The sequence below is a fragment of the Ceratotherium simum genome, chromosome 37 (assembly GCF_057802395.1).
Source record: "Ceratotherium simum simum isolate JZ-2026a chromosome 37, ASM5780239v1, whole genome shotgun sequence".
In the NCBI taxonomy this organism is placed as follows: domain Eukaryota; kingdom Metazoa; phylum Chordata; class Mammalia; order Perissodactyla; family Rhinocerotidae; genus Ceratotherium; species Ceratotherium simum.
The window spans coordinates 18,192,287-18,209,200 of NC_141936.1; the positions used below are offsets into that span (position 1 = coordinate 18,192,287).

The window sequence follows — 16,914 nt, forward strand, 5'->3', positions numbered from 1 at the left end:
AAGAACCTGAATCTCACAGCACAGCTTTTATTTTCCAGATTTGGAATGCCTGAAGCTCTCCAGTGGAGCTGACAGCTAAAGGAACCGAAGCCTTGGTTCACAGCAGCTAATCCTTTTCTGCTCTCTATGCTGTATTCCTGTTCAATTGAAGAGAATCCTTCCTTTATACCATCCTCCATATTCCAGATTACTTTTGAGGGGCATTGTGGGTTCTGGAGGGGCTCACTCTACCCAGGGTTCTTCATCCTGTATAACCAAGACACATATAATTTCAGCTAAGAGTTTATACTAGATAATTTTCAACATACTGAGGCACACAGAAACTGCATCTTACTAGAGGCATTCAGAGAGAAAAAAAATTGGTTTAATTTTTCTGTTGTTGCTAGCTTTTACCCCGTTCTCGTCTCTTAAAACAGTTGTCTTACTCAGGGAAATTCTTACAAATTGCCTTCCAGTGGAAAGACTTGCATTCCTGTTTGCCTCAAACGGGCCTTCTTACTTAACAGGAAATAGACACTGAATCCTGCCATGTTTCTGTTGGCAAGTGTTGGGCTATCCTTGTCAGAACCTGCCAACAAATTTCTTAGTAAGCAAAGAGAAAGTAAAACAAGCAGTTCTCAGACAAAACAGAAGACGCACTTAAACTGCATCAGAGACACTTGGGTGCCCCGTAAGTCATTCCCAGTTAATTCCGGGGGACATGGGCCTTGGTTTTAGGTAGAACTGTCACTCGTAATTCTACAACTAATGGTATGGCTATATGTGTAGTAATGCTAATTCAAGATAGTAGTTATTTTGAGAAGTTAAACAGGCATTTAAGTAATGCATTTTCTTTACTACAGAGAGTTTCGATGGCTGTAAGGCTCAGATATTAAGCATAATGATTAAATAGTTATAAAACCCCTAATTTGAAAAAACTTAGCTCTTTCATAACACCTTTAGATCTTTACCCAGAGGGTTAATTAAAAATTGTGAATGGTCTTTCTAATGTTAGTTTTAATATTCCATCTTTAATGAACTTAACAGTTTTATTTGTTTTTTAACATTTTTATTTTGAAATATATACACATACAGAAAAGTAGACAACGAATTGTCACAATGTAAACACCTGTGTAACCATCAACCAGATCAAAGAATAGAACATTGCTAACCTTCCAGAAGATTGCCTTGTGCCCCCTATCCCTCCCTTGACTCCAAATACTATTATTTTGTTTTGTAATTGAATTTTTAGGTTTTGGATGATTCTCTATTAGGCTCTTTAGGTAGTCCTAATATGAAGTGATTCACCAGCAAAAGCTGTAAGCTTTGTCTATGAACAGGGGTCATATCTAATTTACCTCTGGATTTCTGGCAACCGAAAATATACATGGATAGCCCTGTACCTATCGAATGGCAGACCTAAGATTTGCTCTGCTACTAATACTGCCAATGCTGTGGGAGAGTAAGCCATTTACCCTTCAAATCTCTACTTTCTTACCAGTGAGTGAAGGGGAGACACTAGAGGCTTTTTGTAGATCAGTGGTTGAAAATGTGGGCTCTAGGACCTGACTTTTGAACTCACCACTTATAAGCTGTAACTTGGGGCAAGTTATTCAAACCCTCTGTACCTTATTTTCCTAACCTATAAAATGGGAATAATAATAATATTTGCCTTGTAGAGTTTTTGTGAGGATTGTATGAATTAATCCATGCAAGAGATTTAAAATAATACTTGGCACGTAATAGTTACTCAATAAATGCTAGCTCAATGTGTGTGTTTTTACAGACGTGAAATGAAGGGAGGATCACAGACTTATGAGTCAGGCAGACGGGTTTAAAATCTCATTTTATAGCTTTGGTCAAATTATTTTATCTCGTTGTGCTGCACAAGTTTCCAAATATGAAGTCAAAGGTGATAATTATAACTACTTCAGAGAGTTACAGGATTAAATGATGTAAAGTGTGGGAAAGTGCCTTGCAGAGGAGGCCAAAAAGCATCTTTTTGCTCAGTTGCCCATTTTTCTCTGTTTAGCTCTGATTCACACGGCCCAAGTCTTCAGCCGCGTCAGCTAACTATGCAATGAAGACTAAACTAACTCTTTTCTAAAAAGAAAACTCAACCAAGCCATTTTAAGAACCCCACTGTCTTTTCCCATTTAACATTAAAACAAGCCCAGTGGAATCTTTTAGCTCAGTATTTTGTAATTCTGCGGAATTCATTCACTGTCGGAAGACCCGTGGCTGTGATTGTGTCCCTGCAAAGCTGCACGGTGTGGTCCTGGCATAGCTGACCCGAGGGTTGCACTTACCAGTCTCCCACTAGCGAGTGCATATTTGCTCGTGGCGCATGCCCAGGAGCTGGAGTTTTCAAGAGGGAGCCCAAAGACCATCCGTGCAGCTTTAAACCACAGCGCAATCTTCTATTGGCCACAGTACCACTACACTTTATTTCAGTTAGTTATTATAGGAAAATGTTCTTAGATTAAACTGCCTCTTTTTTGCTGAGTGGCTCTACTTGACCTGAATGGCCACCTGCTGTAACTCCACGTGTCGCTTCGTAGGTTAACGCAATAGAAAATTATTTCTCGCTGAAGTTGCATCCAGTTGGTGGTGATGAGGGGAGGGTCGGTGGGGGGCTTCAACATCCAGCTGGCAGTTGGTGGGTTAGAGAGGATGGAGGGTCCCAGGGGAGTTATTTATGCACCAGAGATCCAGAAGAGGAGTAAGCGCTTCAACCACATTCCATTGCCCGGAACTCAGTCACATTACCATCCTACATGCAGAAGGATCTAGAAAATGTAGTCCTTGTCTGTGCAGCTCCATCGCAGAAACAGTTATTTATGAGAAGAGAACACACATCTTTGAACTGTTAGCCACAGAGGCCAATCTGACACCTTCAACTTCCTTATACAACTTCCCTATTCCTTCCTTAAACACTTAACATGAAGGCCAAGAATAGCATCACATTCCATTATTTAAAATGTGGGGACTAGCTCTCTCTAAAGGTGTTGTTTAAAATAATCCGCCACCCATTTCTTTGGAAAAATAAGTAAAGTAAGAGTCTGAGTTAAATGCTTTGTGAAGTGTAACTCTTGGATTGCTAAGTTAAAGCATCGTTAGTGTACCAACATCAGATTTGGAAAATCACTGGAAGCAAGGGTCTGTTGTGTCCTTCATTAAGTGTTACTGTACCCTGCTTTATTTTATAGTATTTGTTTAAAATAGGCTGTGTACTGACCTTGGAAATCACGTCAAAGAAAAAAAAATGCGTCCCTCATACATTTTAAGTATAAGCTTAATTAATATTAATATTTCCATATTTAAATATAAATGAACTTCATTAATTCAGAGTCTTCTAAAGGCTTTAATTGAGAATCTGGCTCTATGTCTTTTGTTGAATAGGAAAATAATTCCATATCAATTTTGGAAAAATCAAGTTTTTCTATACCTTTTGTTTATTTGTTTGTTTTAAAAACAGTTTCACTTCTTGATTATGAGAAAATGTGCATATGTGGGTTAATGGTACAGCAGCTAAAAGCTGTAGAGTGCAGAGCTAATTTCTTACAACATTGGTGATGTATCCAGGGAGGGTGGATGGGGATTGAGTCTTTTAATGATTTTTACCTAAAAAATGGTTGAGGGATAACCCAGCTGATTGAACGTAGTGCAAACGAAATCTTGTGTATGAAAGCACTCTGTATGCTATTGAGAACTGTAACATACTACAATGACAATAGTAAAAAACAAATTTGCTCAGTGGTGTTTGCTGCCATAGGTGGTGCGAAGCTCAGAGGAGAAACCCTTCCCTCCCTTTGGTGGGATGTAGAAGAAAGCAATTAATATTAGCACCAGAGTTCTTAGCGTCTCTGCGATGGCAAAACCCTTAATCACAAGGATATCATTAGTGCTCTGAAGCATTTAATTTTGATGCTTGACAGCATTTTAAAATGCACAAACCTTTGATAAAGAGCAAATCAGAGCTGTGGCATTGAAACGAGAAAGAAAGAGAGAACAAAACCACCTTAAGCTTCAAGTAATTAAATTTAAATATGGGATTTGCATTAAACAGAGATATGTATAAACTGTGAGTTTATTTTTTCTGTCGGAGAAAGACCCCTTGAGTAAACATCATCTGTTTGAATTCAGATCCTGGGGAGGGAAGTGTAACCCTACTGTGGTTAAGAAGTCATCTTCTTTCCAAACACTGGGCATTGTGCACCACTGACATCCTCGGCTTAGGTTTCTTGACTTTCATAAAGGGCTGTTTTTCTCTTCCTTGCCCACAGGCTGGAGACTTTTCATTGCATCTGTTTATTTCTTGCTTTACTCTCTCCGCCCCCCTAATTTGAGCCAGTAGTGAAATGCAGTCAATCTGTTTTACCCCCTTCTCCCCGCCCCCCACCCCACCAGGTTCCCCCAAAGTGTTTTTAATTCATTGCTTGTGATGCTGAACCCTAGAAAACATTTTATAGCCCGCAAGTGAAGGCTTGTAGCGACTCCTTCCTCCCTTTCTTTTCTCCAGATCCCTTTTTCTCTTTTCTATCCTATTTGGGTGTCATAAGTACCAAACTGCTGCAGTAAAATGACTTGTAGGTGTTTAATGACGAGTCATTGAGGAAGTGAATAAAAGAAAATTGCAGCATATGCATCGGTGGGGAGCGAGGAGAACTGCTGAGACCAAAGAAAGTTAAATTTGCCATTTTCTTAAAAGGAGCCACCTCTGTTTGACATCAAAGCATCCCCTGTAATTCCTCATTGTGAAACATACCACTGTTAGAGTGAGGATGGAGGCCCTCATGTGTGCTGTTTCTGTTTCTCGAAAACACACACAGAGATAAAACCCACGTGTGCCTTCTGGATGCATTGCGGTCTACTCTCAAACCAGATAGAACCATAGGTAGCTAGGAAATGGGGATTCTATTCAGAAAGCTTTCTCAGTTTCTCAAGGATATGTGGAATGTTCAATACAGAATTATTTGAGGGGGAAGAATTTACATTGACTTTCTCATAAAAGGCTCAGATCATTCAACCTCCAAGCTTTGGTGAATTTTACCTTTTATCCTCTTTGGTTTTTATTCCATCTCTAAAAAATGATATTTTACTTGTTTCCAGTGGGTGCATGGAAAGACCGAGTCTGTTCCACTTGTTCAATCTTGGTGCCCCTACCCTGACTGCACAGGGCTCTCCACTCTAGTTCCCTAACACTTCAGGATGTCCTTCTGGTGGAATTTCAGGGATATATGTGGTAGCTAATGGCTTCTCCGGGCAGTAACTGACTTTGTTTACCCTAGTGCATCTTTGGAGATAACTGTGGTCTTGAAAAACAGGGAGAATGCTTAGGGCTCATTCTGGATTTAGGATTAGGACTTGGGGGAATCTCAGCACCACTGCACCTTTGTGGTTAGGAAGTCTAGAGAACTATTTACATATGCCCTCCAGATCCAGAGGAAGAATACTGAGCCGATTGTCAACACCTCCATCAACCAAAAGAGCAGCCCCTCAAAATGCTGTCTGTAACAGGTGCAGTGAAAACTAGTTTTAATGTTAACTTACATTTGAATGACATTTTACAGCCTCTGTGTTCGAAAAAAGTTCAGAAGCGTCACATATCCTTTACAAAACAGAGACTCCGCTTATAGTTAGAATGTCATTTGCTTCACTTCTGATTGTCAATATCTTAGTTAACCTAAATAGCAAAAGGAAACCCACAGAAGGTCATCCAAAACAGGTGCAGATAAAAGTTGTTTAGGGATGACTTACTTCTAGTATTTTATATTTAGAAAACATTTTGCTGTCTACAAAGATCTTTTTAGATCTATTTTAACATGTAGTTGAGTTTTATTCTTTGACAAACTTATTGAGCACCCACTACGTGCCAGATATGATCTTGGATAGTGGGGATATAGAAATGAACAGGTAGAGCCCTACCCTTATGGCTTGTATATTCTAATAGCTTACATGCTTGTATCTGGAAGGAAGGGTGTTTTATGAATGGGTGAACTGAGACTAGAAAATTTGAGTGACTTGCTCAAGATGGCAGTTAGTAAATTTCAAACTTGGAATTTTATCCAAAATCTTTGTAAAAGTGATTGACTTTCCCACCAAATTAGTAAAGTGAAGAATACTTTAAGTATGTGGATCAAATATAGTTTCATCTTTACTGCATTTCGCATGTCTTAGATGAGCCCTCCACTCTCACAGAACCAGTGTGCTAGTGATTTCCTGAAGATTCCATCGTATTTGCAGCAGTGCACTCGGCTCAGCCACCTTTCCCCTTTCTGCCTCCTGTTCATCACTGCAAATCTTGACCATACTTCACCAACCTTACCCAAATCCTTCCATGGTTCTTTCTGCAGTCCACAATGCACTTCTCCCTATTCTAGCTTCTTGTCTCAGTCACTGTCTTCATTTAGCCAAGTTTAGCTTTTTAAATATAAATGCCCATTTAGCTCTACTGTAGATTTTAAGTTCCTCAAGCAAAGGCTTAAAGGACATTTGGTGAATGATTGAATGGATGTGTCAGCATGATTTGTAGGTAAAAAGAAGAAATGGAGGACATGTTTTGGATTAAAAACTACTGAAATCCCGTTGGGAGTAATAGGAAAAGGTGGTCTCAGATAGCGGCATCTCACACAGGAAAATGGACATCTACTGGTCATTGGAAATCCTGCTTCAAAAATTTGAAAATTAAGGACTTAATTCAATTAAATCACAAACCTGTCTTTAAAAACTACCCCTTAGTAGTTCTTGCCCTTGTGATTTTTACATCCATCAGTCATCTTTTTCTAACCAGATGACTGTCAACTACCATGACCAGCTCGCGTTGTGTGTTATGTCAAAATTCTAGCCACTAAAGAACATCTGCTTATGTCCGGGGGCACAAAACTTTCCTTAAAGCAAGCATCCCTTTTATGAAGGAAGTCTGTGGGTTGGTAGGAATGCTTTTCAATCTAAGATGCATCTCTTTGTTTTAGTGAGGATGCTTTTTACATCAGCCCTTAGGTTCTTCTCTGACTCTTCAGCAGGTGTATTGCGTGTCTAAAGGACACAATATGATGAGGAAACGCCCGCCTCTTACTTCTCCCTCTCACCATGAGAGAACTTGAAGAAGAGAAACTGTCTCCTCTTGAGTTCTAGAGAATGGGTCCTCAGAGTTGACATTAGAGAATGTCTTCTCTATAAGACTTAGTATAAAAGTTTCCCCATCTTTTTTCCAATTAAGAAGAGGCTAAAGGATAAGATGGTACTTAATTTGATACCAAGGATTGTATTTGATTCAGTTTTGTTTGCCTTGTTCCATTGGTGTTCATTAAGTATGTGCTTAGTGGATGAGTCAGTACCAAGGAAGAACCATGTCTCTATAAGGTTTCAGAATGTAAATTAGAGAACTGAGGGACAACAAGACCTTTTTTCTGCTTGGTCTTTTTATGTTGACCAAAATTCCCACTATGATTAGAAGCCCTGTTTTAAACTTAAGGCATTGATTTCTCAAATCTCTTATTGAGCCATATATTTGGGACGAGTGTTCAATCTGTTGTTTTATTAGTCTATTATCTCCTCTTCTAATTCTGTTAGCAAAGGGCAGAGCCCTGGGGTATTGGGACTCAGAATCCAAAACGTTTCTAAATTGAGTAGGGTTTGGCAGTGTTTACCAAAGTGTGGAAACATACCAATGGTAACATCAAAGATGATTCTAGGAAAGACCCGTGGATGTTGCACAATACTGAATTGCCTTGTGTGAAACTTAGTTTTTTTTTTTCCAATTCTCTCTCTCAGTTCTTCTGATTACGCTAAGGTTAGAATCTCAAGTTGATGCCAGGATTATCCTTAACGTTTCTCTAATACTGGCTAATCTCTCTTTGTGGCAAAGTATGGAGGGGCAAGAGTGTCTAGCAAACATTGATAACATTGTTTTATTTATATATTATTCTCATTTTTATGGTTACCTGCCATTAATCGCGACTGATAACAGTAATAGGAAGTTTCCTCTCAAAATAATATAGTGTGTCGATTTAAGAAAAATATTGCTTAAATCATAGTACAAGTTGCAGAGGGATGTGGATCAATTACATGGGTGGCATGAGAAGCCTGATGCTTGGGAATCACTGGGGTAGGGAAATGATTGAGAAATGCTGTTGCCAAATGCCTCATCTAGGGAAATGAGCCACAGGCAGACACACATGGCAGGGTGATGGCTTCCAGATGTAGAGCTGGAGGCTGCATTGGAAGCAGGGTAGGAAAGACGAGGGGAGAACCCTTATGCAGCTTATAATGTAGAGGACATCCAAGCTGCCTCCTCTCTCCGAAGTGGCAGTGTGGCAAAGCCCAGCTTTTCCCAAACTGGTGTTCTTCTTACTAGAGAGGTTAAGAAGCTCTCCTCCCAGGGGAGGAATGACCGCCATATTTTCTGCAATGAAGTTGCATGTTTCAAGTATGTTTCTCAATCTCACTTTGTCACGGATTGCTTTTGTCACTGTGGCCTGATAAAAACACTCTTCTGAAAAACATCTGTTCAGAAAGAATTCAGACTTTACAGCCACACAATACAATACTTTTTGTGAATTAGAACTATTTATCCTCCTTTCCTCTTTCATCTCATTTTCCTCCATTTTTACGACAGCTGAGTCAGCGTAGCTCTGTTGGTTGATTTCCACATTTGTGCATATGAATTTTCCAAGTAAGGCTGCATTAGAAATATTCTATTAGTTAACACGATTATATTGTTAACTCCCTGCCTGAGATTTTTTTGAGCACTTCTGTTGAGCTCGTATTCCCTTTGAATGGGCACAGGATTACTGCTGCTCCAACTTCTAAAATGAAAATCAGATTCATTTCCCACATGCAGCAGTTCAGTGATAACCCAACCAGAGAGAAACCATCTTAGTTAATCAGTGTGCTCCAAGGGCAACCAGGCAATTCTTTCCCGAGAAATCTGTCAATTATCAGGATCTGACCCAGACCATTTCTGAGAGAAAGTTCATTTTGTAACTTTATGATTTTCCTCCCTCCTGCTTTCTTTCTAAAAGCCTCACTTTTCTATTTCATTTCCCGATTCTGAACATCGGAGTTTAAAGAGCCCCTTTTTATGGAGCGTATGCTAAAGTGCTCTGTTAGGCAATATATTTATTACCTGGAGTGAAATGGCTTTTCACAGCCAGACAGCCTTCTTAGCCTCCTTGCTACCTCTATGTTTATGAAAGTCACTCCTTGCATTTTGCTGGACCATATCTCTGTGTCGACCAGTAAAGAGAGAGAGAAAATGCGTGCGTGTGTGTGTGTGTTGGCGGAGGAGAGCTTTAATACAGCTAATGAGCACATTTCCGTATTTCATTTTCCTCAGATGTTCACTGGCTTCCATATGTCGGCTGCATGTAGCTCTGTTCATCCAGTTTGGTATTACTAACCTTGGGGTTGCCTTTGATGGCGGACATGTGTATCCACTGTATCTTTCACTTGTGTTTATGCCTGAGATCTAATCTGGAATAGCTTCGGGGGAAGGAGAGAGGGAGAGAAAGAAATACGAAAGAGTGTGTGTGCGCGCGCGTGTGTGTGTTACCATCTTGAGGCACCCTTAACAGAGATGCCAGGCTGTTAAATGGCCATCTCCAAGAGATGCTCCCTCCTGGATTAGCTTCAGCTGGAAGATTTTCTGTGTGACTATGGTGTGTCTGTGCTTTCCTTGACATCAGTATACCTGTCACATATGGTCAAGGGGGTTTGAAGCTAGCCCCATTCCATTTTCAGTGATAATTTTATTTTGCTTTTCCTCTTCTTTCCTCTGAGTTAGAGTTTGGCAGTCTTGCGTGTGTGTGTGTGTGTGTGTGTGTGTGTGTCTGTGTTGGGAAAGAGTAGGAGGAAGACTCAACACTATGCTGTTGTTCCTCGGTGGCTACTTTTTTGATGTGTGTTTTCACATATTTCCACAATTTGGGAATGAACAAGAATATACATTCAATTTAGGAAGACCTCTAATCTCTGGTTCTACAGATCAGCTTTGTTAGATAAGATTAGAGATTGCATGAATGCTCCCTCTTCTCCCTGGAGATGGCACATTTGTACTGTTGTCAGTCACAGCCGAGCTTGATAACAGCTGGCTGGAGATGTGACCACTACAGTGGAGAAGCAAGCATTAGGGAGCCTGGTTTTTAAATCTCAAATATGTTCCTCCTCCCCACCCCTGATAACACACCCAGTGAAGGACTGCCTTTGTGTCTTTCTCAGTGAAAGAAGAAGGTTTGTTACTCAGCAGGCAAAAGCAGTATTTCAACTCTTGTAAAGTAGTTGCAAAATGCCATCTGTGTCCAGAGAGACCATCATTGCTTTATTGGTGTTCCTCGTTATTTGCATGGTTGTGTTCAAACTGGAAACTCTTACTGTAATTAAGCAGTACTTTTGTTTATATTGGAAAGTACGTAAGTTGTTTGTCTTCTGGCATTCCCTACAGTACTCTTGGAAGAGTTGCAAATTCTCTTGCTTGTATAAAGTTAAAGACCAGCAATATGATACTCATAATACTTTAGAGGTAGGATGAGATGCAGTTTCACTGAGCTTAAAAGGAGATCTTCCAAAGGCTTTTATGGCTTGGAAAAACTCAAAAAGGGGATAGCACCTACAGCCTTTTGTGAGGAGTGGTTACAGGTGCTCTAGAGGTGATGCTGTAGGCTTGTGGACCTACCATGATTTTCCTTCAGAGATTATCTTTCTAAGACAAACCACATACAAAAAAAATATTGGAGAGAACTGTAAAATGGTGTGCTTTTCTACTAGGAAAGAGTGGAATGGGGATCGAGAGGAAGACAAGGCAATCCTTCACACTTTTCTCAAATAGGATGAAATTATTAGCTGATATCACCAATTTTTTTTTTCCCCTAAAGCAAGATGTCTTTTGTTTTTTTTGTTTTTCCCAATAGCACCATCATCCATTGCTTTGGTCCAGGCTAAAGAAGTTACAAGATACAGTGTTGCTCTGGCTTGGTTGGAACCAGATCGGCCCAATGGGGTGATCTTGGAGTATGAAGTCAAGTATTATGAGAAGGTATTACTTGAATGAACAAGGTTCCTTCCTTCCTTCCTCCCTTCCTCCCTTCCTTCCTTCCTCTTTAGTTTTTAACCAGTTATAAATCCTGGAATACCAGTGAATCCCAAAACCAGATCCATTTGCTTCCCAATGAAATTCAATTATGAATTTTATGTATTAATATTAAGTTGGTTATCTTGAAATAAAGGAAAAATATATTACATTCTAACATAACTATATTTTTTTCTTTTTAGTCATGGAAATCATGATAGCTCAGAAGTTCTAATCTATAAACCATCCATCAGGGAGAGTGACTCATAAAAGTTGAAATAATGATCTGTTTAAGTAGATCATTGCTATTCAGTATCAAGGTGTGGGTTTTGGTGACTTTTAATAGAAAACCACGGAAGGAAAATTACATTCTTCAGCCTCTTCAAGTTATAGAAAGACATTATTTTTACAAATAACCTGTCTCTCTTAAAGGACAGGATTGTGAAGAGAGCTATTTGCATTCAACGTTGTCTAGAAAAGGAACAATTGTCTTCTCTTTCTTTTTTAAAGATAATCACGTATCTGCTTCCTTATTAAAAGCAGAAAAGGGACAGGAATTTTTTTCATTGAAACCAGATTACAACATTTTTGACATTTTCTAGACAGAAAATAGAAAAAGACAAGGGATCTTCTTACAGTTATTTCTGTTAAATTACTGGGCATGGACTGAGAAAAGCCACCGACCGTCATCTAATGTTCTTTCAAAAAAGATTATGAGTAAAGATCTGGATGTGGTCAGTGTCAACAATAATCATACCGGAACTCTGCATTTTTTTCAACATCTAAGAAGTAACAATAATACTTCTAACATTGAAGAGAATATTGGATTTAGAGAGTTTATCAGTCTCCATTTACTTTCAACTTCTGAGTAGACTGGCTTAGCTCCTATAATATTGTGCCAAGAGTAAGTGGAGGATTTATTTGTCCACCTTCCTCAATTTTATCTTCCCATAATGTAGGATCAGAATGAGCGAAGCTATCGGATTGTCCGGACGGCTGCCAGGAACACGGATATCAAGGGCTTGAACCCTCTGACTTCTTATGTTTTCCATGTCCGGGCCAGGACAGCAGCTGGCTATGGAGACTTTAGTGAGCCTCTGGAGGTCACAACCAACACAGGTAACAAGTTCTGAGACTCTTTTTATAATCCAGGGCAAACCCCTTACAGTGAAATCCAAGGAGCCGTACGTAATTTTCGGTTGGGCAAATGTTTTGCTGCAATGAACGTTGCTTGAAATTTGATAGCTAATGTCTGTAACTTGGAAAACCTCGTGCTATTTAGAGAACACTTTTCATAATAGTATCTGACTTGTCTTTTCATATGATTGAAAAATGTTGCCTGTTTTTCTCTTGTTTTGAGCCTTCTATAAACCGTGAGAAATTGGATTGCTAAAACGACTAATGGAGAGTTGCAAAGCTATCTTACATTAAGATAGGGAGTTTTCTCTTTAGGAAGATTAAAGAAGGGACCCCAATTTTTTTCCTTTCGTGTTTATTTCTAGCAATCTATTTAAATCAAGTCAGATCAGTTTTTTAAAAAGTTTCTTTGGACAGATATATCAAATCCTTCAATATTGTGAGTTGGGTCAGCTGGTTGATTGAATCAAAAATGTTAACAGAAGGCATACCCATAAGTAAGCAGTTTACACAAGATATTTCCCCCTCCATAATTAACAACAAAACTGAACCTACTTGATAAGGAAATGGTGGGGGAGAATGTCCGACTTCAGTTCTAGAAAGTAATTTTATTCACAAATTATTAAATAAAATAAGAATTAAAAAAGCAGAAGAGAAAATACTCTAGAATTGAATCTGGAGGGGTTTGACATCCTTTGGTATTATCCTGGAAAGCTTCAAGGAGGAAGTGGCTTTTGAGCTGGGCACTAATAGGCAGGTTTTTGATAGATTTCGGGGTTGCAGGGGAAAGGGACATTCAAAACTGCTTGTCCTCTCTGAAATTTCCAACTGTCTTTCCCACTAAGGAATGCATCAGATCATTATATAACAGCCAGGGCTGAGAGTAGGAAGGAAAAGAAGAAAAAGCAATGAGTGGCAATGTTTACCATAGGATTTATTGAATCTTCTGGTTGAAGTTCTTCATACAATTGTAAAAAGAATGTCTTTGTCTCATTAAGGCTGTCTTAGAAAATGCTGTTGCACGAATACTTAACGAACGGCCAGAGAGACTGTGAGCATTACAAATGGCTTCAGAAAGTTGAAACTTGTCACCCAGTCAGAAGTTCTAGTTAGGACCTTCCCAAAGGTGACCCTTATGTAATTGTTTTTGCAGTGCCTTCTCGGATCATCGGTGATGGGGCCAACTCCACAGTCCTTCTGGTCTCCGTCTCCGGCAGCGTGGTGCTGGTGGTCATTCTCATCGCGGCTTTTGTCATCAGCAGGAGGTAAGCACTCAAGCCACTCACTGCCCTCCCCCCACCTTCCCGGTTTTTCTGAGGGAGGCTTTTGTCTGCTCCACACAAAGCTGAGGCTTTTGATTAGCATCATAAACACGGCATTTGCATCGCAAACTCCTTCCTCTTCGCTTTGATCTCCCCATACCCCTCTGAAGCTGCAGGCTGTGCCCTGGTGGCAGCCCTCACAGCTGAGAGTCCTGGAAAGACCCAACTATTTCCAGGAAACCAAGCTGAAAAGCAAGCCAATGGGAGATTTCTAGACACTCTAAGCTGTAAGGTGTTACGTATATACCTCTCTTAAGCTTGGACTTACTGGCAAAGGCAAAAAAAAGCCATATAAAACTTTGGCCCCAGATTTGATCTCTGCCATTTTTCAGCTATATTATTAACTTCTTTGAGTCTTTCTTTTTCTTTTATAAAATAGAGATAATAATATCTGCCTCAAAGGGTTAGTGACAGGAGAATTTTGATAGGCAAAGTGGATAATCCAGCACACAGTAGGTGCTTCAACATAATACTGGTTAATAACAATGTCAACAGAAGCAAAGAAATGGACACCATGCTCAGTATCCCCCAGGAAAAGCCATCAGCATTTCCAGAGAATATCCAGTGAGCACATGGTGGGCATGATATTACTCTTGGAAATGAATTTAAAACAGCAGATTACTTATTCTATGAGAGTTTACAAACTTGATGCTTGAAAAACAATCTGGGAAAGAGAGAGAGAAATAAAAAAGGCTTGGCAGCGTATTCTTTTGAACCAGTTGTTCGCAAAAAGTGGGTCTCATCTTGTGTTTCCATCTTCTCTCCCATTCTCTAGTTATAGTCCAGCTTTCCTTGAGATTTACTTTTTTTTTTTTTCATTTTAAGTTGCCCTAAATACAGCAGTCAAACCAGAGTCATCAGAAATAAGTCACCTCCTTATAAGTTTCTTTTGAGTGTTCTGCTTTGATGAAAGGAAAGGGAAAGCCCAAGAAAATGTAATGTAGGGAGACAAGTTTATTAAAAGCTGTCGCTATGGAAAATAGCGTCGCAAGCTTGATGACTTAATTTCCTTTCTGCTTTTATTGATCCCTTCATTATTGAAGGCAGGATGCATCGGATTTCCAATTATGAGTCCCACCTTGGAGAATTGAGCCTGTCGAGTTACCCAGCGATGATTCCTGTTCCTTCTCTCCCATTAAAAAAAAAATGTCGCTTCCCAAGGCTGATAAACACCGCTTGGTGATTGGTCCTCAATGGATCACTTTTTAGAAAATGAAATGTCAACCCCTTGCCCTCCTATTGATTCTTCTTTAGTGTCAGCCATAAAGCTGTCATGGGAAGGGCTGCCTGGAGCCAGGTAGCTGACAGGCTTTGCGGCGGCCAGTGCATAGTCAGCTGATTCTTTTCTGCACGCAGGCTGTGTGCTCTGTCATGTTGGACTGCAGACGTTTAAATGGAGCAAGAACAGGTGAAGAGAGAGGAGATCGGTAGTGCCAACAAAGGTCTGGCTCAGGCTTTTAGTGAAATGAAAGATGGTAAATGGTACCCTCCGAAATATTCTCGCCGCACTTCAGCCAGCAGTCTGGGAAAGCATCAGATGGAACATCCCAGCCTAGAAAATGTGATGGGGCTGTGTCTCTCTTCTTAGAGCCCCAGAATGTTGATGCCAGAATGGCTTCTAGAGACGGACCCCTTCTAGAGTGATTCCCATCCAGCTGAGTCCCACACAGCGGGTAGCATGTGAGATTTTTTAAGAGGTAGGTGGGCAGGGACCCACACAGTGAGAAAAGTTTCAGTCCATCTATTACCTCAAAGAGAAAGTCTGTTTGGTGCTAAGTTGTCATTTAAGAAAAAGGAAACGGCCTCAGGCTCACAGCTGGTATCTGGCTAGATTTTTTTTTTAATAACAATTGTTTCATTTATTTCATTATATTCACTTTATACTGAGAAATCCAAGCTTTAGGCAAGCCAGAGTAGAGAGAGTAATCTCCAATATTTTTCAATGAGAAGATTCATTCTTTTTTTTTTTTTTTGGCCAACTTGGATGTGCGAACGTTTACGGATCTCAGTGAAAGAATCAAACTATTAAAAAGTTTATAGACTTTATCTACATATTTAAAATTGAGCATTATACAAAGTACATTGACAGATATATTATATGTTTTTACCACCCACATGATGTTAAGCAAATTAACTTATATTTTTTATAGGCATCTTTGATCAGTGTCTTCCTCATCACTCAAGTTATAATTTAAGGATTCTGTCTGGTTTTCAGAGCATATAACTGTACTTGCTATCTGGGTTGTTTAAGGGGCAGCCCTTGTACCTATGTGATGCTGTCCCTAGAAATTTTATCCCCAAACCACATGTGCACATTCTCTTAGCACCATGGCGACATTTCCCCCGTTCTCCTCTAGGGATGTATTTGTGAGCGCCACAGTGTAGCCACTTTATTGCTTTTTTGAAGTGGTTTTTGAAAGGACTGCTAACCATGACATCATGAAATGCAATGATAAGGTCATAACCTCCAGGACTAATGATCGAATGTGTTAAATTTCTCTGACACCCTCCCCCCGTCATAGTAATGATTTCACCGAGTTACCTCCAGAAGCATCCTAAATGGTATTAATTTGGGTTGCTTTAGGCTAGTGTGTCTTCCCCAAATAGTACTTTATTGTTCAAAGATGAGAAACACTTTTAAGAAAGGACTGAAATACAAGATGAGTCTCTCTTTATTCAAGGACAGTTGGATGACCAGAGACAAGTATTGCCTGATAACCAGGCATGAGAAGCTGATTTCATGATTGCTTAGTGATACTGGGTTTCCATTTATGTTAGGGTTATAAAGTACCTCTTTACCTGAATTAAGAAAAAGAAGTGAATTGATTTTAAGAAAAAAATGAAGTGGCTATGGCAAAATTTGTGAAGGAGCTACACAAATAGCTCTGATTTAGGAAACTGTGTAATTCAAACACTGGCGTCTTGTATATTAAGAACTTGAGGCCTGGAGGGGAGGTTAAACAATTAACTAAACCGAGGTCACACAGCTAGTTAGTTGCTTGGTCAGAACAGAAGTCCATCTCTCCTGACTTCCAACACTGACATAGTTAGATTATTTCAATGTGCTTTGAACTGGAAATTTGACCTACATTAAAAGCTGACATTGACCATTCTATCAAACCAAAATTTCTCGAGTCTCCTCAGTGATGTTGGTAACGTTTGTAATCTGTGAATTAACATGCAAGTCTAATGCACAATATAAAGATAGACTTTGCAAGTTGGTTTTGTCTTCTTGTGAAGGTTAAGATTTTCCACTCTGGAGCTAACAGCTCACGTAATGCTCAAACAGTTACCATTCAGTCTGTATCTGTCTTCCTCGGTGCCCTAATTGGAATATTATGATCACATAAGAATGAATACACTTAAATGTTAGCCTAAATTGGCTCTGATGAAGTCATGTGAATTCAT

The 16,914-nt window shown here is 39.6% G+C and overlaps 1 protein-coding gene across 2 annotated transcripts in view; it reads left to right on the plus strand.

The window, feature by feature from the left end:
* Positions 1 to 16,914, plus strand: part of EPHA4 (EPH receptor A4) — a 139,611-nt gene that overhangs the window by 94,576 nt on the left and 28,121 nt on the right. For both annotated transcript variants that reach the window (XM_004427613.3, XM_004427614.3), the window contains exons 6-8: positions 10,890 to 11,014; positions 12,007 to 12,166; positions 13,338 to 13,449. In XM_004427613.3, coding sequence (XP_004427670.2) covers positions 10,890 to 11,014; positions 12,007 to 12,166; positions 13,338 to 13,449 — 397 coding nt within the window. The remainder of the gene's footprint in view (positions 1 to 10,889; positions 11,015 to 12,006; positions 12,167 to 13,337; positions 13,450 to 16,914) is intronic.